The sequence below is a fragment of the Xenopus laevis genome, chromosome 3L (assembly GCF_017654675.1).
Source record: "Xenopus laevis strain J_2021 chromosome 3L, Xenopus_laevis_v10.1, whole genome shotgun sequence".
In the NCBI taxonomy this organism is placed as follows: Eukaryota; Metazoa; Chordata; class Amphibia; order Anura; family Pipidae; genus Xenopus; species Xenopus laevis.
The window spans coordinates 123,207,259-123,231,859 of record NC_054375.1 but is presented as its reverse complement, the minus strand read 5'-3'; the positions used below and the strand labels follow the sequence as shown (position 1 = coordinate 123,231,859).

Here is a 24,601-nt window from a genome sequence, read left to right as displayed (position 1 = left end):
GGTCTCCACCATATGGCTCCCCGGGGATTTGAGCTGGGATCTTTTGTGCCGCTTTATCCCATTAACTTTCAGTTCTCACACAGTTACAAATGGCTTAGGCCCCGTGCCTTATTTGCATCTTATTGCTCATTGCAGCCTATGCAACTGCTTGTTGGGGCCCCAATCATTTACAATCATGGATTTGCCTCTCTGTAAGTCACTATACCGTGACTCAAACCAAAGTCTATGGGGTATATTTATTAAAGAGTGAAGTTAGAGATCACCACAGTCAAATTCCGCCACTCATCATTTCTATGGGATTTTTAAGAGTATTTATCAATGGGCGAAAGTAAAGTTCATCCATTTTATAAACACACCTTTCAAAATCTCATAGGAATGAATGAATGATGAGTGGCGGAATTTCACAGTAGAGGACTGTGGCGATCTCTAATTTCACTCGTTGATAAATATACCCCTTTGGATGTAAGATTTGCACATTTCTACTGGTGACATATCATACAGTTTATATGTTCCAGTGCTAGATGCCCACTGGCATAGAGGTAGTACCTACTAACTGAAGCAAGTGCTTCTAGTACTTCTCTCAATACCCTCCCAAGGTAGCACAGAATAATATTACTTTGCTGGCAGTCAGTCCTGAGTTCTATTCCAGCCAGGACAATATCTGCAAGGTCTTTGCGTGGCTTTCCTCTGGGTATTACGGTTCTTCCCACACCCCAAAAACACACAGGTAGATTAAAACACTGTGAAAATACGTTGGTGCTGTATAATAATGCTGAGATGATATTCACCCACAATGCATCAGTTGCAAGACAAAAACATATTTTAAACTGGTTTTAATTGTAGTTTATTGTTATGGAAATAAACCCACTAGAAGTCCAAAACCACTTTCTGTGCAGATACCCTGAGACAGGACACTGCCCTGAATAAAATAAATATGAAACTATACCCTCGGTTTGTATTTTATCCTAGATGATCTGCCCTCCAAACTATCAATGGGTCAATTTCTGCTGTGCACATCTTGTTTCTAGGGAAGGACTTTGTTGGACCTGCTCAGATAGAGGCAATACTTGCATTTCAAGTTGTACAACAGCAGACTAACGGCCGGAGACCCACAACATGTCCTCCCCAAGTGTTTCTATAGATAATAAATGAAGGATTCAATCAGCTAAGGCCTCCAGGAAGGATGTTAGTAGAGTGGTTATCTAATACTCTGCTTTCTATAGAAAGTAACCATATTACACATATTTATATAAAAAAAGAAATAAGAAAACAAATCCATTGTCAAGGTCAGTCCTACCACTTGAAGAATTTGCACAAAATACAGTTGTACTCAAAGATTATAATCAACTGATGGGCTTTCTAATGAAAAGAGTGGAGCGGAGTTGCTACTCGGGGTTGGTTCATATGGAAATAGGGCACACAATGATCCGGTCCTCTAGCATGACGCTGACAATGACAAACACAAAGTACAACGTGAACATGGTCAAGCCCAGGAACTTGTTCATTTTCCACTTGCAGGCGGCGATGGAGAATATGACAAAGAGGAGCATGAGGAAGAGGAGGACGATGGCGCAGAAGAGGCCGTTGCTGCTGACTGCCACAGGGCTAAAGCCGTTAAACACTGAAAACAGGAACCAAGGAAATGGCAATCTGAAGGGGAGGAAAAGAAGAAAGAATTGAAAGAATTTTTCCTCCAACCAAACATTAGGGTGGGCTAGTGCTCGTTGCGCCGGAACAAAAGGAAGTGGAAAGGAACCACAGCTTGTCTTCACTTCCTGTTGTTTTGATCATATTGATTTTGGCCAAATGATCGGAAACCATAAAACGGCAGTCAGAGCACAGGTGCCCCCTATACACTCTCTGTCTGTTCAGCCAATCAACCAATCAGCTGGAAAGTGTATCTGTGCATGGCTTCGTGTAGCACACAGGAAATATACTTTGCTACTTGTGTGATATCTAGTGATGGGCGAATTTATTCGCTTTGCGCAAATTTGCAGTATATTTCCGCATTTCGCAGCCGGCGAATAAAATCGAGAAATTGCCGCACAAATTCAACCTTTTTGGATGCCAGCAACAATTTCGATGCCGGCGACAATTTACAGCACACCCATTGACTTTAATGCAATTGGATTAAATAGGCGTGTGTCCGATTTACGCCGGTGTGAAAACTCGCGTTTCGCAAATTTTTTGCCGTTTTGCGAATTTTGCAGGAAATTCGCCAATTTTTCTGCAAAGTGAAACGAGACAAATTGTCCCACCAATAGTGATATCTCCATGCTCCCCTTGCACTCAAATAATTGATAAATGCAACAGTACATCCTGAATGCGGATTTCCGTTCAATTGTGCAAAAAATATTCATATTTAATCACTGAGCAAACCTTTAATCATTGCATGCAATTTTGCACTGAGGATTACAGATTCGGATGGATGTTAGTACTCGGTGCTGCTTAGCGGAAGAGCTGAGCACTAACACCCCATTGATAAATGAATACGTAAAGCAGTCAAACTGATTTGGGCACAATGACACATCTGTCAGCTGAGAAATAAGGTTGAAGCCAGGCCAAAAAGTTGCTCATTCTCTATGTTCTATTATTCGAAGCAAATTTCCAATATCTATTCACACATTTTCAGGGGTTTTAGAGATATTTGTAAATGTAATTGCTATTTTGGTTCTCTGCACTCACTTCAGGTTGTGAGTGTAGAAAAGTAGTCAGTTCTCCTCCAGGCTGGATTCTGCTACATTATTTCAACATTCCAGCAGTGCAGAGAAGATGAATTTTCTAAGCATTTAGGAAATAGATTTTGGGTGGAGCACCCATTTAATATCTTTGTCATAGAATATTGTTCTTGCATAAGATGAATGCCAGTTGTGAGGAAATAGGGTACAAGCTGATACGGGTAACTAACCTACACCAGATACTCACCCGACAGTTATGTCAAAGATATTGCTCCCCACAGAGCTGGAGACCGCCATATCCCCAAGGCCCTTCCTTGCTACAATGACACTAGTGATGAGGTCAGGAATGGATGTGCCGGCTGCCAGGATGGTCAGTCCCATGATCTCCTCTGATATCCCTATTGTTTCTCCCACCTTAGGGAAAAATATATCATAATTAAGCAAAATGTATATGTAATATACCTCCTGGCAACGGGATCCCTTGCTAACTGCCTGTGTATGTAGTGGATGTTTTTATACGTGCATTGTTCAAATGCATTAAATTCAATAGGCGCGCAAATAATTTTGACGCGCGTCATTTTTTGTTGCAGCAAATTTTCACCGCAGTTTCGGCAAAACGCAGAAATTTGCAGTGAATCCATGCCTGTCGAATAAATTCGCCCATCACTACTCACTTACTATCTATCACCCACAGGATTCACAAAGCACGTGGCTCATTTACTATCTGGCACCCACAGGATTCACAAAGCACGTGGCTCAGTTACTATCTGGCACCCATAGAATTCAGAAGGCGTGGGGATCACTTACTATCTGTCACCCATAGAACTCACAAAGCATAGGGACCAGTTACTCTAACGCACAGGATTCACAAGGTTTAATGACCTATCGCTACCTATGCAGCATTGATAGGAATAACAGTGTAGAGTAATTGTAGAGTATAATATTGCGCTATTGCCAGCTGACAGTCACAGAACCTATTGCTATACTGCTATCTACTTATATGATACTAAGTGACCAATTACTGCTACTGACGTAGCTCACTGCAGATCCAGAAATGTTGCCAGTCTGACTTAAGGGAAACTGCCACGCTTCCGTGGAATGGAATATTGCTACTTACCTGGTGTGCCCACCATACCATCAGGTATGAGAATACAGCGATCCACATTATAGATCCCAGGAACGTCACCACAAAATACTTCCGAGATTTCTAAACAAAATGACAAAATAAAGACAGATCACATAGACAGAATGGTTGAACACTTGAGTTGGTGCAAGGCTTATTTTAGGGGAGATTAAACCCTTCGGACCTGAAAAAGAAACAACACTGTCCCAGATGGATTTCTGCTCATTGTACCACGGAGATTCATCTCATCACTCACCAGAATTCTAACATCAGGCAGTGTCAGCCACAGAGGAAAGACTATGGGCAGAAGCAACAGGTAAGTGATCTGCTTTCTCTTAGTTTCTGGCCACTCCAGAGACAGAGGCTCATCCACTTCTTCCTCCTCCTCATCATCATCATCATCACTGTCCTCATCATCACTATCATCATCACTGTCATCACCACTGCTGCTGTTGCCAGAGCTGTCCCCTCCACCACCTCCTTCTCTTGCTCTTTTCTACAGAGGAAGAACAAAATACACGACTGAACTACACAAGTGCATGTGACCTGTGGGAACTTGCATGCAGAGCCGGGCCAACCCGGCCAGGCGCCGGCTCTGTGCGCGCTCGACTGCGCATGTGCGAAAGTGCGCTCCAGTGCGCATGCGCGAAAGTGTGCTCCAGTGCGCATGCGTAAAATGTGTGCGCGCATGCGCGGAAGCGCATTTTCGCGGAAGCTGCCAGTGCCAGCCGGGGAGATACGGGACCAGACACGGGGTAGGCGACAGAGCAAGTACGTGCCTGGCGCCCCCTCAGCTTTGCGCCCTAGGCACGTGCCTTCTCTGCCTACCTCTAGTTCCGGCCCTGCTTGCATGTGTCCAATCAAATTCACTCTGATTGGATCCCACATGCAAAAGATAACCTATTATGGGTTACATTTACAATATGGATTTAGAATATATAAACAGTTCTTTAGAAAAGGAAGAGATGGTGTATGTCTTGTGTCCTTAGCATACCAAGGGCCCCCGTGGGGGGTTGCTGCTATATACTGTATATATATAGTGAATAAAGTAGCCCCTATTGCAAAATATAAGGATAATATGTTACCAAGGAGTTCCATGACCATATAAAATCATGAGGCTGAAGGCCCCATATTTTGCAACAGGGGGTACTTTATTTATTATAGTACACAAGTTTCAGTGAGTCATGTGACAGAAATGATATCACTAAGCTTCGATTATATCCGATGACATCACTTAGCACCATTTATACAGTGGATAAAGTATTGTACAATATAAGGATATTATAAGTAACCAAGGAGTTCCATGACCATATAAAAGCACGAGGCCGAAGGTGACTTCTAATATCCTCATATTTTCCAACAAGGGGTACTTTATTTATTATAATACACAAGTTTTAGTGAGTCATGTGACAGAAATGACATCAGAACTCACCGTTTATAAGGATATAATTTACAAGATATTCATGGCTTTTGTGTATTATATAGTGAATAAAGTACCACCTCTTGTAAAATATAAGGATATTAGAAGTTACCGAGTGTTTTTATACAGGTCATGGAACTCCGAGGTAACTTCTAATATCCTCATATTTTACAACTGGGGGTACTTTATTTATTATAATACACAAGTTTCAGTGAGTCATGTGACAGAAATGACATCAGAACTCACCGTTTATAACTGATGACATCAGAACTCACAGTTTATAAGGATATGATTTACAAGATATTCATGGCTCTTGTGTATTATATATTTATATTACCTGAACATCATCTTTGTCCATTCCTTCATCATCAGCATCTCTGGAGGGTTCTGAGCCAGTGGCTGGTGTTACTTGTACATTCACAGTATTGGGGAGATCAGCGTCATCTCTATCATCTGCAAAGGGATGGACATAAAAGTCTGCGCTCTCATGATAAATCTAAAGCTGACAGTTCGATAACTCTAAAGCTGACAGTTGGTGGCCTTTTAGCCTGGGTTGTGTGACATGGTATTATTACTGTGATACTGTATGTAGGATACAATTTATTAATCTGGTGACAACACTAGATTCTTTCTTGATTTCCCAGGTAGTCATTAAGGGAGTTGTTCATTTAATAAATCTAGTATAGGTAAACCTAAAAACAACTGGACTTGCTGAGTAATCATTGAAGACGTTTCACTACTCATCGAGCAGCTTCTTCAGTTCAACTGACTGGTGCGGGAAGTTCTCGGCATATAAACTCTTCTACCATTTACCTATACTAGATATACCATGACCCTGGATGAATGAAAATCTTCATAGTCATGCATAATAAAGCAATTCTGTGAGTTTGACTGTACTTCTCATGGGCACATCTCAGGGAAATCAAGTTGGTGCTGTAACACCTAGTGACGTAAGGTTTCCTTGTCATTTAAACCCCGGCTGTGCCCAAGGGAACAAAGCAGTGCTTGTCAGGTTTCAGACAGTGGGTTAAATTGAACATATTTCCCTGATAAGAATTCTTTGTTCACTGCAAACAAACCTAGCGTATGAAAATGGCAATAATAGCAGACGTCAAGTAGAATATTTTTCTTGAGATCTAAACAGTGAGATCATGGTACAGTCACTTTGATCCAGCAGCAGCTACAGGTTCTGATCCAATATCTACATGCTTTGACCCTGCAGCTACAAGTTCTGATCTGATAGCTACAGGCTCCAACCCAGCAGCTACAAGTTCTGATCTGGTAGCTACAGGCTCTAACTCAGCAGCTACAAGTTCTGATCTGGTAGCTACAGGCTCTAACTCAGCAGCTACAAGTTCTGATCTGGTAGCTACAGGCTAAAAAGGGCTAATTACCCAAAAATAAGTCACTGGGGCTTAGTGATGTCACTTGTGCCTTAGCTCCTTCTCTCCTCCTGGATTATCACAGATAAAAGCTTTGTAATAAAGAGAGTGGTTTATTTGCAGGAACAGCTAAATAGTATTACAGTAGAGTGGTCATAGAGATGGACACATATTCCATCCAGTACTACCCTGTATTGTTTCTGTCTCATTTTTCCTATAAATGAAAGGACCTAGACATGTACTTGTGCATAGAAAGCCAATGTAGAGACAGGTATATAAAAATCAGCAAGGAAAATACAGGAAAGAGAAGGAATACACTGAACCAATAAAATCATGGAGCTCAGTAGGACCTTTCACACAAATCAGTGACTGTTCTTCTCTCCCCAATGAATAGTGGCTGTCAAGGAGTGGAAGGCTGGTGGTCACAGACACTCTGGCTGCTGGATTAGAATGACTTAAGCAGGCTCCATCTGCTGTTTGCTAGTATGGAATTAACCCATTCATTGCTGCACCAAAAAATGCAATGGAATCATAACCATTCATTTGCATTGGCCTAAGTAATGTGCTCTATAACCCAGTATCACCCTAAGTGTCTACTGGGCTCCGTTCCTTCCACAAGAGACAATAGAGTTGTCAGAGCTATGTGCAGAGCCTGTGCAGAGCCTGTGCAGAGCCTGTGCAGAACTTGTGCAGAACTTGTGCAGAGCAAGCAGGAAGAGGAGCAGGCAAGGAAAGTGCTTTCAGCATTAGATGCAGGAATACATTTAGCTGGCAGGATTTTGAAGGAATCCATATCTATGTACCCTATGATCATGAAGAAAATGCATGAAAAATGATTTTAGATATAAATATGTTACAGCAGGCTAGGATGGCCACAGAATGTTGGGCATATGGCAGAAGTAGTGCCAACTCAAATGCCAAATACACATTAAGCTCCTGGACTCTGCTAACCTGCAGCATGCTGGGATATATCAAATGGCATGGGGAAATAAACACCCATTGCCACAATCCAATAACCATGCATGTATATGTTAAGGTATAAGGCTTTTGTCAAATAATGATTTGTAACCCCAAAATAGAATCCAAGGGTAATTTTAGGGTCTGTGTGTTTGATTTATGTTATTAACTGCATTAATCCCAGAGGAGAATTGAGCAGGTGAATCCATGGTCATGGGAGCTGGAAATCTGCAAATTCCCTATTGGTTGTCATGTGCACATGGTTTCTCTACCATATATATATATTGTGTGTGTATATAAATATATATATATATATATATATATATATATATATATATATATATATATATATATATATATATATATATATATATATATATATATATATATATATATTTATATATATATATATATATATATATATATATTTATATATATATATATATACACACACACATCATGGAGTCATGCTTCTTGCATTATCATTAGAATAGTTCATTTTAAAGCAAGATATACATTTCATTACATTTAACTGTGTTGTGCATTGCAAATAGCTTAAGGAATACAGATTTGTAGTGAAGTCTATTGCAGCAAAGACAATGATTTTTTGGGTTTATGCAGGTTAAAGACCCAACAAGATTAATTAAGACATTCTGTTGGCATCTCTGGCCTAGCCAGTGTCATTATTATGGAAGGGAGATCAGATTCCCTTGTGTTTCTCACCTTTGACTTTCAGTCCTTTTTTGGCCTCTGTTTCTACTTTGGCCTTGGCCAGGTTGTTCATGATTTCAGCCTTGTCTTTAAATTTTGCTGCAAACGAGAAGAGGAACTTACTGGGCACTCATGTACAGAACACACACAAATCTACACATGTACTGTGTTTGCTCATTGGCACAATCCCCACACGGGCACCACCCTCCTCAATATGCCCTCATGTTGTGCCAACATTCTCTTGTACTGTATGTTTGTGTTTGATTTTATAGGTATCAGGATCCCTTACCTGGAAACCAGAAAGCTCCAAATTACAGTCCCACAGACTCCCATCTGCTAAATAATTCTAAGTTATAAAAATCATTTCCTTTTTCTCTGTAATAATAAAACAGTACCTTGTTCTTCGTGGTAGCTAAGTCCCTTGAATCCACATTGGAAGCAAAACAATCGTATTGGGTTTATTTAATGTTTAAATGATTTCTATCCGATTTAAGATATGGAGATTCAAATTATAGAAAGATTCCTTTTCCAGAAACTGTCCCATTCTGAATAATAGATTCCTTCCCTGCAATGTACTCGGATATGAGATATGAGCAGTGCAGCTAATAATATACATACAGTAAGTACACACACGCAAACACACTGTAGGCACATCTACTGTGAAATAGGTATACATTAGCAATGCATTCATACTATATGCTCAAGAGCACATGCAGTACATCTGATAATAGACACAACAGGTATACAAAGCTCACACACTTAAGGGGCAGATTTACCTAGGGTCGAATATCGAGGGTTAATTAACCCTCGATATTCGACTGCCAAATTGAAATCCATCGACTTCGAAAATCGAAATCGAAGGATTTAGCGATATTCCTACGATCGAACGATCGAAGGAATAATCGTTCAATCGAACGATTAAATCCTTCGAATCGAACGATTCAAAGGATTTTAATCGATCGATCGAAGGATATTCCTTCGATCAGAAAATTGTCAGGAAGCCTATGGGGACCTTCGAAGTTTTTTTCCTCTATTCCTTCACTCGAGCTAAGTAAATGGGCCCCTAGGTAAACATGCAAATCACTCATATTACATACATGATGCACGTACTCTAAAACAAGCTGTTTCATTTGTTGCTAACTAGGCAACCACATTTGGATAGGCCAGTAAGAGTACCAGAAAAGATCTTGGTGGGCACAGGGTGATGTTGGTTGCTATGATGGGCTCTAGGCAACAAGTTTTTACAATCAAAAGTGTTTAAGAACATCCTCAGCTTGACGTCACACGTTTTGTGTTGTACTTAGCACTTATTCATAGACAAAAGCCTGTGATTCTTGGAGGGGTTTGACTTTTTAGAGTAGCTCCATTTAGATGTTTAGCATTAAAAGAGAATGAGCCAAAAGGAGCAGGATGAAATAAAGTCTGTCTATTCACACAGTTAGCTCATAATGATAACAATTCCCACTGGTATTGACAAGAAAGAGGAGTTAATATCGAAAACATTAGAGCAGCAGCAAACATCAAAAACCAAATAAACCAACCGTCAGGTGTCATATAATACCATAGTGATCAATGCACCAATAAGTGAACGGAAGGGCATTTAAACCAACTACAAATAGGAACTGAAAAAAAATAAAAGGTCAGACTTTTCTCATTGCCAAGATTTCTACAATGTTATTTCTGAATAACTGAATGCAGAGATCTGCAGCCATTGCTTCTCTTTGTTGTTGACTACAAATCACAAAATGTTCCTAAAGTTAATGGATGCTGCCGGTTGTAGTCCAGTTCATCTGGTAGGTACCGGTGTAGGAATATAACTCCAGCAGTGGTATAACTAGTAATTAATGGACATATCATTGGCGTTTATGTATATTTGGTGCATTAATTAAGTGTCACAGGGGTCTTAACACCCCATGGACCTCTGACAGCTGCTGGTTCTGTAGCCCTGTTGTTATGCTTCTGCTTACTAAGGTTCACATTATTTACTCTGCACTCACAACTAAAGTCCCTAATATCCCTTAATGCAAGTAGGAGTTAATCCTTAGCTGCTGGGATAATTCCAAGATGGACTACACAAATTCACAACAGAGAAGTGTGGCGCATCTTAAAACACAGAATTTGGAATTATGGCAGAAAGCAAGTAAGATGCAATGCAAGGGGAAAAGCACAGAACCACTACAAGTCATTCAGGGGAATGTAAAAAAAGTCGCAAAGAGCAAAACAATTCGCACCAAGAAGACTAAAAATCCACATCTCACAATGTAATATTGTTCCTTAAACTGTTATTGCATTGCGAATTTTAATTGCGCACTCATAAGAAGTGCTTGAAGGTGTCGTGATCTTTTGGAGAAAACATAACGACTATTTCAGTAAGAAGTTTTATTACATTGACTGCGCATTGGCGCACACTATAAAATTCGCAAACGATCTTTCACTGTCGGAAGTGGTCGCCAAACAGTTTCCGGGCTCGCAAAAGCTATATTAAATTCACACAAAGCAAAATTTGTTCGCGCAAAGGCATAACTTTTCGCATTGCGAATAGTTTTTCCGTTAGCGATTTTTATTACATTCCCCCGATAGCCTCTGTGCGGCTGGACATACTGGAAGAAAAATTGTAAAGCTCATGTTTAATAGTTACTTGATTATTTATTGTTTAGTTATAATAGTTTCTAAATATGTTTGACATGAGCAGTGTTTTCAATGCCGAGACCTTGAATTCAACAGCTGGAGGGCCACAGGCCAGATAGCCCTGATTTTCTTCATTAATCCCCCATATGTAATATAATGAGCTAAGTTTGCCCAGGAGAGTAACCCATAGCAACCAATAAGATGTTTGCATTTTAACATGTGACCAGTAAATTTTACCTGCTGATTGGTTGCTATGGGTTACTGCTCCTGGGCAAAGTTAGTGCCTTTTATTATATAACCCCCATGTGACTTAAGTTGGAGGTCTTTTTTTATTGAGTAGACTCCCTCTTTTTAAACTTTACTCCCGGGGTGCTGCTCCCCCTCCCACTTTGTCCCACAATTGGGGCATATTTATCAAAAAGTAAAGTTAGAGGTTGCCACAGTCCTCTAGAGTGACAGTGCTCTCCATTCATTTCTATGGGATTTTTATAGTATCTTTATCTTTTGATAAATACGCCTTTCAAAATCTCATAGAAATGACTGGAGAGTGGCGGAATTTCACTCTAGAGTACTGTGTCGACCTATAACTTCACTCTTTGATAAATATACCCCATTGTCTGTAATCATTGAGATATTTATAGTAGGGTTAGGTAGTGCAAACCCAAATAAGTGAAATGAGGTGCAGGTTCACCAGAGTCAACCCATTGAATGGCTCCAATAACAATAGTAAGTTAATGTGGACCACACACTGCAAAAAAAAAAATAAAGTTCTTATTATATCAAAAACAAAAATGCACAATGAGTATATGACTATGCATTTTGACCCATGAAGGGTCTTCATCAGGGGAAAAAATATATACAAAAAGGCAGGTCATTGACATGGCAGTGAAAACAAAGTAGAGGCTAGTGGCAAGTGGGTCTCTCAATGCCCAAGCATTAAGCAGATCAGGCTCGACTTGGCTGCTGTCCAGGTTTGACGAGTTTCTAGTTAATCTAAACACTAATATTCTCCACAATATGCACTGAGGGGAAAGGTCTACTACAAGTAGGATCTGAAGGTGAGGGAGGCAGAGGGATCTTCACTCATTCTGTGCCAGTGTTGTGTATTGTGTATCCTGTAGGTTCATGCTGTAAGTACAATCAGCCCAGCAACCTGGAACTCCCATCTACCCTACGGTTAAAATTCTGGCCATAAAGCAAAACCAGGGGCAGTAAAACTATGTCCTCAGAGCTGGCCCACCAGTATAAATGCCCTTACACTTCAGCTAATACATTTTTTATGGTCCCACCCCCCCCCCACCCAAATTTTGCAAATGCAGAACATTATTTTTCTAAATGTCACGTGCAATTAATAAACCTGTAATTCAGAATAATAATAGAGAAAAGTTGTGCACATGAAAATGAATGAACCTAGAATGAATCATGTACATCATGATTGGCTGTGATTTGAAGCTTGTGTTGAGTATCACACTCTTTAAAGGGAATATCAACCCAAAACATAATAAAGGAAAACATAAATCTAAGCAACTTTGTAATATACAGACATTACAAATTTTCTATGGTTTTTAAGTTATTTGTGTATGTATTGCTGTTGTATTCTATTCCCTGTCCTGGTGGCTCAGACTGTTGATACAATGTAAGACAAAGTAACACCTGGGGAACTAAGACTTTTGCAACATTGTTTACATAGTAACAACCAGGACATTCTATAACTTTAGTATGTTATATATAAAAGCAACCAATTCTAAGCAACTTTTTAATTGGTTTTCATTATTTATTTTTTATAGTTTTATAGTTATTTGCCTTTTTCTTCTGACTCTTTGCAGCTTTGAAATGGGTGTTGCTGACAAATGCTCTATAAGGCTACACATGTATTCTTATAGTTATTTTTTATTACTCATCTTTCCATTCAGGCCTCTTCTATTCATATGCCAGTCTCTTATTTAAATCAATGCATGGTTGCTAGGGTAATTTGGACCCTAGCTACCAGATTGCTTAAAATGCAAATTGAAGAGCCACTGAATATGAATAAAAAGCTAAATAACTCAAAAACCTTAAATAATATAAAATGAAAACCAATTGCAAACTGTCAAACTAAAAGTATTCATTTATTTTATGTCAAAGGTGGACAACCCCTTTAATCAAATGCTGCTTTCAACAGCAATTGTTTTTACAAATAACTTCAAAAGCACTGAAACCATGTAATTAATGTATTGGAAAGTTGCTTAGAATTAAATTTTCTTTTATTAGGCAAATTTCTGTTTTGGGGATGACTTGCTATTTAAATTAAGTAATGGCAGATGAGTGCACCTAGACCCATGGCTCATTATCCCCACTTCATTATCCTTCTCTCTTCACTTCTTCTCTAGTCTAATCCTCTTTTCTGCTCCATTCTTTACTCTTGTTATTTCACTTCTTTTTATCCTCCCGCTGTTTACTCTCATGCACCTCCTTATTACTTACTCCATCTCCAATCCTTTTACTTTTCTCTGCTTCCTTTAATTTCCACTCTATCGTTTTTCTCATCAGCCCTACTCAGTTTCTCCTGCATCTCCTACAAAGTTTCATTAGGTGTAGAACAACTATAACAGGATTACTAAAGGTACTAATATAACATTCCTCATTGTTCTTGGGACAACAAAACCCCAAAGCAATATTTAGGACCATCCTGCAAGATGTGGGGTTGCTATTATTATACATGCACCTAGAGTGCTACAATGTATTGCTGTGTTCAGGATCATACCAAGTTGTGTGTGTAGTGATCTACAGTATAGTAAGCTCGGAGAGTCATTGCTCTACTGGTGAACTTTGGTGAAAAATTGTATATAGTGCTCCTTTATTATGGCTTACCAAAATAAAAAGGGTCTGGCTAGAGGTAGAGTATCAATTACATTAAAGGGCACCTGTCACCTGAAATTGTATCCCTCACCAGAGATATGGGCTACTAGAGCCTGCACTCTGGTTTGGGCAAACAAGTTTTCTTTAAAAAAACAGCCCCCACCAACATTAAGCCACCCGCACTAGGAGGGAGCACCCAAGGCAGGCAGCCATTTTGTATAGTGCGCAAGCGTGTAATGACCAAGCCTCCCTGCTTGCTCATAATGTGCATGCATGTGCCCCAACATGGCCACCCACAACGGGAGCACCCTCCCAGTGCAGGTGGCTTAGTGCTTGTGAGGGCTATTTTTTTAAAAAGAAATAAAATTTCTTCAAACTGGAGTGTGAGCTTGATTAGCCCACACCACTGGTGGGGGAAATCATTTTAGGTGACAGGTTCCCTTTAAGACCCCATATACTTGGCATAGGCCCTTGCAGATGGGAAATGAGCAGACATCTCTACAAAGCATATATACAGTGTTCTGTTGTAAGCAGACATACAGTATGTACTCCTTTTTCATTGGTTACTGCTCCAGAGAGTAGAGAGAAAAACCACCAGCCCTCCTGGTATAAAATTAAATGCACTTCCTTTAAAGGGGTTGTTCACATTTGAGTACATTTTTAGTACGATGTAGAGAGTGATAATCTGAGACAATTGGTTTTCATGTATTATTTGAGTTATTTCATTTTTTATTCAGCAGCTCTCCAGTTTGCAATTTCAGCAATCTGGTTGCTAGGGTCCAAATTACCATAGCAACCATGCACTGGTTTGAAAAAGAGACTGGAATATGAATAGGAAAGGGGAAAAAAGATGAGGAACAAAAAAGACGCAATAACAATAAATTTGTAGCCTTAAAGAGCTTTTGTTTTTAGTTGGGGTCAGTGACCCCCATTTGGAAGCTGGAAAGTCAGAAGATAAAGGCAAATAATTTAAAAACTATATAAAAAAAAATAATGAGGACCAATGGTAAAGTTGCTTAGAATCGGCCATTCTATAACATATTAAAAGTTAATCAAAGTTGAATCGCCCCTTTAAAGCATGGTGATCTTTTTTTCTGACTTTATTCTTTCCTATGTAATATTTGTAGCAAACATCCACCCTTTTCTGTTATTGTACATCCCAGTGAGATGCCAGTCCCTGTGCGTGTGGCACCATACATAAGCCAGCATATTCACATAACAAGAATTTATCTACTTAGCGTCAATCTCTTTTAAACTACACTTGAAAGCCAAGGAGATTAGTCATCTAAAGCATGTAGGCCATTGCAGGACACAGACACAACTAAGACATGGAGGTATTCTATGTGATTGCCTGCCATGAGGCCATAGATAGGATATTAGGAAGATCATGCAATGCTGAAGTCTCTTCTCTGCCCACAAAGTCTGTAGGAATGATATACTACTGGATTCCCTGCACTGCAGTGCTATTTTATGAACACCATTCTGCTTTATGGAATGGCAGAGCTCATTTCTGTTCAACCCATCTGAATCCTTACACCCCGATGCAAATCGAACATGAGCACTCATAGTTATTACTCCGATGATTCTATTTATCCCATGAGACAGAGACTCCTGAGCGTATATCTATAATTACTGCCATAAAGTATAAAGATAGGATTCCCTGTTTGCCAGAATTTAAAATAAATTGGAAAGATGTGTATCAGGAAATAGGTTGCCCATTTAAGCACAAAACGTGCCAGTAACCTCGGTTCTCTGGATTACACTGTCTGCACTGATTTAATTTGGAAGATAATGAATAAATGAAAAGACATTTCTATAAAGATGGAAAAATCATGCAACACTGCATGTGTCATTTTTTCAGTTCACACAACCAAATGTGGGGCAATTTAACTGTTAGGGACCAGTCAGTTGGAACTTGCTCAGACTATAGGGTCATTAATTAATGAAATCATTCCTGGGGCGCAAGTGAGGCACTAAGCAAAAGGATGCACATTGCCAGGAACACTGCTCTCTAAACCCAAGTGCTGGATCAAACATTAGAGAGCAGCGTTAGAAGGAGCAGCATAGCTATGTTCTTACTGCCTTCCTTAGGGCCCCATTGTACCTCCTTCAACTCCCTAACTCATCTGAATCATGCGCAAGTTAGGGGACAGGTAGAGAGCGGGAGAGGGGACACCTACTTGCCTCCTCCATCCCTAAATAGAACACTACTTATTCAAGGTGCCAGCTACAGGTCCCTGCACTTTGCACTTGCTTTCAGAAAGAGCCAGCAGGCTGTTGTTTCTCCTACTCATTGTAACTGAATGTGTCGCCTGGGGAACTGGACTTTACTATTGAGTGTTCTTCTTAGATCTACCAGGCAGCTGTGAAAAGGATTTCATTTCAGAATTCTGCTGGAGCAGCACTATTAACTGATTCGTTTTGAGAAAAAACATTTTTCCCATGACAGTGTCCCTTTAACTAGTCCTGCAGTGGGTCTGGTACCAACAGGAACCTGCAGCACATTTGTGCAGGTAGGATATGGGTCACAGGACATTAGATGCAGGCTTAGATCTGGTAGACCATTTTGATCTACTTTTCTGAAATCATCTGCTCTCCCTTCCCTTCCTGTTTTCTGTCCACCCTTGGATGACAGCACGTTATGATGACATCATGTGAGAGTTTTTTTGGCAGAGAGTGATTCATGCTGCAAGTAAGCCTATTGTAGGTAAAGCCATTGGGTTGGGAAGTAGGTAAGAGTAGGTAAAAATGTGAGTTGCAAGGTGTGGGTTGCATCTCTAGATCAGGTTTGGGTCTACCCAGTACGGCCTGCACAGGTCTTTAGCCTGAACCAAATTAATAAATCAGTTACGTACCTTAATAATAAATTGGTTAGTAAACCATCATAATACCCCTTTTCTTGGACCAGGGGAGTGTTAAGATGGGTACTACAATACATATATATTATTTAGAGATGGTAGATGAAATACTGCGTGAGTGATTATTTCAGTTGGTCTTCCTTTTATGTTTTAAACTCAATCTCAATTAAATTGAAGTCTAATATACACAACCCATTTAGTGAGTGGTTTTGTTATTATATATCATGTCATGCATTGCTATCCACAAAGTTACAATATTTTGGCAAACTTAAATATAAATATAACCGACCCTTGACTTCACTAATTTAAAATGGATGGTTCACCTTTAATTTTACTTTAAGTTTGTTATAGAATGGCTGATTCTAAGTAACTTTTCAATTGGTCTTCATTGTCTCTTTTTTTATAGTTTTTTTAAATTATTTGCTTTATTTTCTTCTGACACTTTCCTGCTTTCAAATGGGGGTCACTGACCCTTTCTAAAAACAAATGCTTTATAAACCTACACATGTATTGTTATTGCTACTTTTTATCACTCTTCTTTTTGATCAGACCCTCTCCTATTCATATTCCAGCCTCCTTTTCAAATTAAGGCATGAAACTATGTAATTTGGACTCTACCAACCAGATTGCTGAAACTGCAAACTGGAGAGCTGCTAAATAAAAAGCTAAATAACTTGAATATCACTCTCTACATCATAATAAAATTTAATTCAAAGGTGAACAACCCCTTGAAATCAGATCTAAAAGGAAAACTTTGCTTTACTTTAAATAAATGGTAAATGTTAAAAAATATTTTAACATTTTTGTCTATACACAATTATTATTTTTAACTGAGTACAATGTTCCAGAATAGATCATCTTAGTTTGAATAAAGAAAAATTAAACATACTGTCTATTTAGAAAGAATTGCCAGATTTATAAAGATAGTGGCAAATAGTGAAAGGATTAGTCCACTCACCTTCTCCGAGAGGGTCCAAGGTATGAATCATAAGTTGGAAGATGGTGCTGCGCATGGTGCTGTTGTGCAGTGAGGCTGAGCTCCCCCCTCGAGTGAGGAATGGTTTCAGCTAGAAAGAAATTAAACACCTACATTGATCTGAAAGGCTGTTTTTTTCTATGCAGTTTTATGTACTTTTGTATACATAATGTGTATATGTTTTTTATACTAGTATTTTTTTAATAATGGGTGCAAACAAAACGGTCTGAATTGGGAATTATCAGGAGGCCCAGATAGGCGATAAGCATCACAGGCACAACTTGCATTTCTTTCTATAGGCATCCTGCATTAAAGTATATTATATTATATTGCATATTATCAGGATATATTCAAAAGGAAATCTGTCAGCCCAACTTTCAGTTGCACAGACTAAAACCAGTAAAGACTTGTCCTTCAGGGGCGTAACTACCAGGGGAGCAGGGGGTGCAAATGGGCCAGGGCCCGCACCCCGGCAGGGCCCCCCCGGAAGATCGTGCGCGCTGCAGCCGGCTGCAGCGGCAGAGAAAAATCACGTAGACGAGGGTGGGGGCGGGCCCGTCTGCACGGCCCGCACCAGGGCCCGCCCCCACCAAGTTACGTTACTGCTGTTCTTCAAGATCATTAAACCATTTCGAGATTAGATTAGTAAAGCACAGGTATGGGACCTGTTATCCAGAATGCTCGGGACCGTGGGTTTTCCTGATAAGGGACCTCTCGGGTTATTTGGATCTTTATACCTTAAGTCTACTGGAAAATAATTTAAACACTCAATAAACCCAATAAGATTGCTTTGCCTCCAATAAAGATTCATTATTTCTTAGTTTGGAATAAGTACAAGGTACTGTTTTATTATTACAGAGAAAAGGGGAATCGTTTTTAAATGTGGATTATTTGATAATAACAGAGTCTACGGGAGACGGCCTTTCTGTAATTTTCCTATATGTAGCATTTGACATTTATGGTCGTTTACTGTTGATTTAATCTGATTTGGGACAAAGCACTGTGCATTGCAGACTCACTGACTAGTCTCCTACTTGTTCTACTTACTTTTAACCTATTGTTGTCTTCTGGCGGCTTCGGTTCATCCTGTGCAACTGCTCCATTGCCTTTCTGCATAAGATACGAAGAGTGACCGTGGATAAAATATAAAATGCCTTTTTACACTTATCCCATTGGATAGGTTTTAAAAAAATAGGGTAGTAAACAAATATATCAATTAAGAAAAATTCTTCATAACTCAACTAGCACAACTGGACCCGTTTTGACCATGTGCAAGTGTGGATTTTCAATCTGAAATCTCTCCTTGGGTGCACAGATGGCCGCCATTCCTGGTTTTGCGCTACAGAACACAATAGATTTTTCTCTGCCGCCATTTTGCCATAAGCAGAGAAAACATACCCTATATATCCTCAAGAGTGCGTATTTTGAGCTATAGGGGCCTGAGAGAACCGTACACGACACTTTTAAAAACCTCTGCCTTAGCAATGTGTTTTGGCACATAATGTTTTGCCCACAGAGAATGCCTTCTTTCCATAGATGTTTTTATGCATTAGTGGAAGCAAATGTATATTCCATAAGCTTATCTGAAACAGCTTACCTGTGACCATAGATAGATCGTGTAGTTCTGTGAAAGGGAACATTTTTTGGAATAACAAGAATGGGCCAGAGCATTATATTATTTTCAATATAGCAGGAATGTGCTTTAAAAAAGCAGTGTTTCAGGCTGATTTATTGAAAAATTCTCCAATACTAGTCCCACTCAGGCCCTACACACACCCAGGCTTAGGGAGGCAGAGAGCTGGGCGCGGCATGCCATTTACTGGCCACATGTGAACTGAGGACTGGGCAGAAGATTTTGACATGTGTTTGAATCTCCTGTCCAGTCCCTAGTGCCGGCAAATATGATGCTGCGAAGGCAAGAGAAGTGAGCAGTGGGGCTGTGTGAGTGGAGCAGGTATGGGAGAGCAGGTTTGGTTGTTGGGGGGAGTGATAGTCGGGTGTGAGCGGAACGAGTCTGGTGTGAACTGAAGCCTTTCTTGCAGGCCTATGATTGGGTATGTCCTTCCTACTGTGCTTCTAGCAGGGACTGTTGCAACACACCCACCCCTATTTTGGGACCATAGCAGATCTATGGGGAGCTCCAACAAAGGGGCCATTTGTAAAGATAATGATCAATTTTAGCCCAGAGTGCAGGCTGACACATATATTATTCATAATTGTCTACAATTATACTGTACTATGTATACTTGAAAGCAACCATGATAAGTGTAATCATCAGCATCAGCATTGATTGTAAAGGCATCAGCATGAAAGAGAAGAAACATTTAATGGTTCAGAGACTTGGTTTAAGCCTACAGCACACACCAGTGTATGAGCAGAGAAATGCCCTGTGTCGTCTGTCATGTACATGAATGGCTTTCAGTCCACAATTACACATTTGGATGTTTTTGGATGACAGGTGGTTTCCACTCATGTCAATGGCAGGGAGTAACTCCAGTGTTTCTTTGCCAGTGTATGCTTTGTGTGCCATTATTCTTTAAATGAACACTAACCCTATTACACAAAAGAAAATCTGACCTTAATAATCGTTTTTAAACATCACACTATTTGCAATGAATATAGTAGTTAATAATAGTTTACATTATCAAATGAAGTAAATCTGACAAACCTTGGATGTGTCTTCCAAAGCCATGACTTTAACGAGGCATCTCTGTTTGGAGAGCTGTTGTTTCACCAATGCCTCCACCTGTACATTTAACTTCATGAAGGCCACATATAGCCCATAGGCAAGTAGCAGCAGCATGCTCTCCCACCATAGGATCACGTTATCGAGGAAGAAAATGATGAGCATAATCAAGTCAAGGATATAGAAGGAGACATCCCTAAAGAGGGGCCACCAAGTCAAGTAAAGGATCTCCCTTGAGAAGAGGGCACATGTGCCAATAACAAACAATATGTTAAAAACAGCAGAACCCACAATGGTGCCAATGCCAACATTGCTGTGAGAAATAAATACACCAATGAGAGATGTGAAGAGTTCAGGTGCAGACCCTCCAGCTGCCATGAAAGTTGCACCAGCAACGTCTTCAGAAATCTGTAACTTCTCGGTGATCGCCCCCAAAGCTGGGACAAAGAATTCATCACAAACAATAGCAAGGGCCACAAATACATACATCATGCCAAAGATGTGAAGTGACACCCAACCTCTCCTGCGCTCCTCTATGCTGAACAAGTCCTCAGGGTACTCCCCTTTGGCATGAGGCAAAGGAGGTTTTGTGGGACGTGTAGTCTTTTCTGTGGTTGTTGTTAAAGCAGTAGTAGGTCTTGGTTTGATGGGGGGTGTTATTGGATCCGGGTCCACATGAATACAGTGCCTAATTTTGGTCCTTTCTGTTATTTTTTCTGTAGTGGGGGTGGAGGTAGTAGAAGTAGTGGTGGCTGTTGGGATTGACTGGTTTCCTAGTTCTCTAACTGTCACACTAATAAGCTCTTTTTCTTGTATCTCCCTCACAGAGATGGGATCCTCCAGTTCCGTCTCAGTCCAAGGTCCGGTGTCTACATTATGGTTGACAGACAGCTGGTACAGTGAACAAAGAAACATCACAGACACCAGGAACAAAATTCTGTTCCACTGCAGCCTTTTCCTCCTGCGGAAATGCATTTTAATAGTTTATCGATTATACCAGCTTTTGTGGGGGGAAATACAATATTCTCCAAAGCTGATCAGTACGAGGACGTATTTTGTTATGGACGATTTTTCATATTGTCTTGTCCTTGTGTTGCTGCATTGCACTCTTGGGTCCTAATACTTTTCAGATCTGAGGTTAGCAGCCTGGCATCACATGAAACCCTAGAAAACAAAACATAATTTAGTACAGGTATGGAATCCATTATCCAGATCCCCTTATACAGAAAGTTCTGAATAGCAGGAAGGCCTTATCCCATAGGCTCCATTATAAGCAAATAATTGTAATTTTTAAAAATTATTTCCTCTTTCTCTGTAGTAATAATAATAATAATAATAATAATAATAATAATAAAGCATCTTGTACTTGAGCTCAACTAAGATAAAATGAATCCTTATTGGAGGCAAAATAATCCTATTGGGTTTAATTATTGTTTAAGTGATTTAATAAAACTCAAATAAATCTCAGTTAAGTGATTTATTAAAACTCAAATTAATCTCAGTTTTTTTATGAGACCAAAGTTGACCTAACTCCCTTCCACGAATTGTACTGATTTATCAATAATTTTTCTTGAAAAAAATCGGAGCGACAAAACTTCACAACAAAATCAAGTGTTGATTCATATTGTACAATTGATGCTCCAAAAACTCGATTTTAGCTAATTGTCGACGCGAAAACCCGTCTTTTTCCGATTATTCAGCACAGATCATGTTGTCAAGAAACAACTTCAGGGACATCTGCCCTCGACATGCCATTATACATGACCTCAACAGGTCTGAGATCGCTTTTTTTCTGATTCTGATTTTTAGCAGCTCTGGTGTATGATAAATCTCAAAAAATTTAGTTTTTATTTTTGAATGACAAATTTGAGTTTTCCCCCTAAAAACCTCAACCAGAAAAATAAGGAAAAAATAAGACCCCTTATCTGGAAAACCCCAGTTACTTCACAATGTTGCCAAGATTTAGTACTAGGTATAGTTTAGAAATCACATTTGAATGGAACACACAGCTCTATGGCAGCTGCATGCCATTTATGAAATGTAATTTTGTGAAACATAATATTGTGAGTCGTGTTATTTCAATATGTGTTTCTGAGATATGTGTGTGTGTTTATTTTAATTTCTTGCATGTCCTACATTGTTCTACATAGAAATAAAATACATTATTTCAGTGACAGACTGGGGTATATTGGGCACACCGTGGGTTGTCATCCAAATACCAATCACCTCAGCCGTGGAGTTCCTCACCCCTGCCATGGAGGTCCCCACCCTTGTTGCAAACTTTCCTTTCCCACTGGAACCCACTTGATTGCATGTGCTAAAAATTAAGATATAATTGGTTACACACCTTTTTAGGGTAGGACTACACAAACGATTCCGACGCACTGCGACAAAACACATGCGATAAAATAAGGAAAGAGATAGAATTGTCGCATGGTGTCGCAGCTTTGATTCGATGTGACTGTCGGATGCAGACGCTGCGCGCTGTGTCTGCATCCGACAGTCGCCTCGCATCATCGGACAAGTCACATGCGTTTTGTCGCAGCATGTCGGATCTCACCGGAATCGTTTGTGTAGTCCTACCCTTAGGAGTGCCAGATGTCTTGATGTGAAGCCAGGATTAAAGGCATGCGCTAAAGAAATCACCTTGGATAGCACTAAGGAAGGTGTGGCATACTTATATACACTTCCGTCGCATGTGATTTGACTCCGGTGTTTTGTTGCAGCATGTCGGATTGCGCCGAAAACATCCGTGTTGTCCTACCCTTAGTGTTGAGGTTGGTAAGAAAAGATATGCTTTTGAGGCATCCTTGGGAAGCTGAAGCTTTCATTGGGTATTGGGCCATTAAAGCATGCAAAAAAGCAGGCTTAAATAGAGACGGAAAATTGTATTGCAGTAACTAATAATTTTTTTTTTTAAATATGTTAAAAGTAAAAAAATTAAGCAAGAAGAAGTGGGACCCTTATTATTTGATTGGGGGTCATTTGGTTGAGGAGAGCAGGGAAAAAACAGAAATTCTGAACTGTTATTTTTCGTCTGTCTACACAACTGAGGAACCAGCTAATAAAGGCTTCCTTTTTAATAGACCAAATAAGTATTGATAGATACACCCAGCTTGTTATACTGGTATTGACCCTTGCCTGCCTGACTATTCTGAATTCTCCAATCCTGATCCTAGTCTGTCTGACTATTCTGTGAACTCAGCCTGTATCGGCCTGTCTGACCTTGCTTGAACTCTGCCTATACCGACCAAGCCTGTCTGACCACGGTATTCCGTTGGTTCCTCCTGAGTTGTGTGGACTTCCTTCTAAAATCCTTGGTAAAAAATCTTGTCCCTTTGCTCATCCAGAACTCTTGCTTGGCTCCTCTCTTATTAAGACCTGGTGGCATCCGATTAGAGAAGGGCTCTTCCCGAAGTGAAAGGCGGCTGCTACAGGTAGAAGAGGAGCCGAGACCAGGGAGCCTACCAATTATTCTGGATTTATGGTGCCTTTACATGACAGTAGTAAAGCTTTTGGAAGGGGTAATAAGGGATCAAATATTTGACTACATTGATAATCACAATATTATGGGGGTTATTTATTAAAGCTCAAATTTTTCTGGTCGGGCTTTTAAAGGGAAAAACAATTTAAACAATTAAAAAAGATTTAATATACCCCGATGCTGCTAAAAGTATGAATCCGAAAATACTCCATACTCAAACCTGTCGAGGTCCTGTAGAAGTCAATGGCAGATGTCCCTGTACAAATTTGAAAATACTGTGGTCTGTGCTGGGTTTCGTACGATAATCTGAAAAATTTGGGGGTTTTGGGTGATAACTCGAAAAAAAAAATTAACGATTCCAGAGTCAAATCTGAAAAATTTTGTACCTATTGATTTTTCAAGCGCATTTATGGACACTTTTCCCAAACCTAATTTTTCCCAATTATGAGATAATTTTTAGTTTTAGTAAACAACAAGGAACCTTGACTCTGGGATGGCAGTGGATGTTATCGACTTAGACTTTGCTAAAGCATTTGATACAGTGCCACACAGAAGGTTGTTAAATTAAGGAATATTTGCTGGAACATAGTATTTGTACTTGGATAGAGAACCGGATGAAGGATAGATTACGAAGAGTGGAACATTTTCTAATTGGACCAGTGTTGTTAGTGGAGTATCACAGGGGTATATCCTTGGTCATTTGCTTTTTAACTTGTTTATTAAAGACCTGGAGGTGGGCATTGAATGGACTGTTTCTATTTTTGCTGATAAGACTGAATTGTGCTAAAACTGTATGTTTCATCCCTCAGTGCCTGCCTCTAAGCTGATCTTGTATTTCTGAAAAATTCTGAATAATATTG

The 24,601-nt window shown here is 39.7% G+C and overlaps 1 protein-coding gene across 2 annotated transcripts in view; it reads right to left on the bottom strand.

The window, feature by feature from the left end:
- Positions 1-828: 828 nt before the first annotated feature.
- The window catches only part of LOC108711497 (sodium/potassium/calcium exchanger 1), a 25,987-nt gene continuing 2,214 nt past the window's right edge, over positions 829-24,601 (bottom strand). Inside the window, exons 2-10 of one of the 2 annotated variants that reach the window (XM_041586891.1) lie at positions 20,240-21,421; positions 18,619-18,681; positions 17,554-17,662; positions 8,284-8,370; positions 5,559-5,674; positions 4,058-4,297; positions 3,796-3,885; positions 2,926-3,092; positions 829-1,650 (exon numbers count right to left, since the gene is read on the bottom strand). In XM_041586891.1, coding sequence (XP_041442825.1) covers positions 1,401-1,650; positions 2,926-3,092; positions 3,796-3,885; positions 4,058-4,297; positions 5,559-5,674; positions 8,284-8,370; positions 17,554-17,662; positions 18,619-18,681; positions 20,240-21,232 — 2,115 coding nt within the window. In that variant the 5' untranslated portion in view covers positions 21,233-21,421 and the 3' untranslated portion in view covers positions 829-1,400. The remainder of the gene's footprint in view (positions 1,651-2,925; positions 3,093-3,795; positions 3,886-4,057; positions 4,298-5,558; positions 5,675-8,283; positions 8,371-17,553; positions 17,663-18,618; positions 18,682-20,239; positions 21,422-24,601) is intronic. The other variant, XM_041586892.1, reaches the window with a different exon arrangement.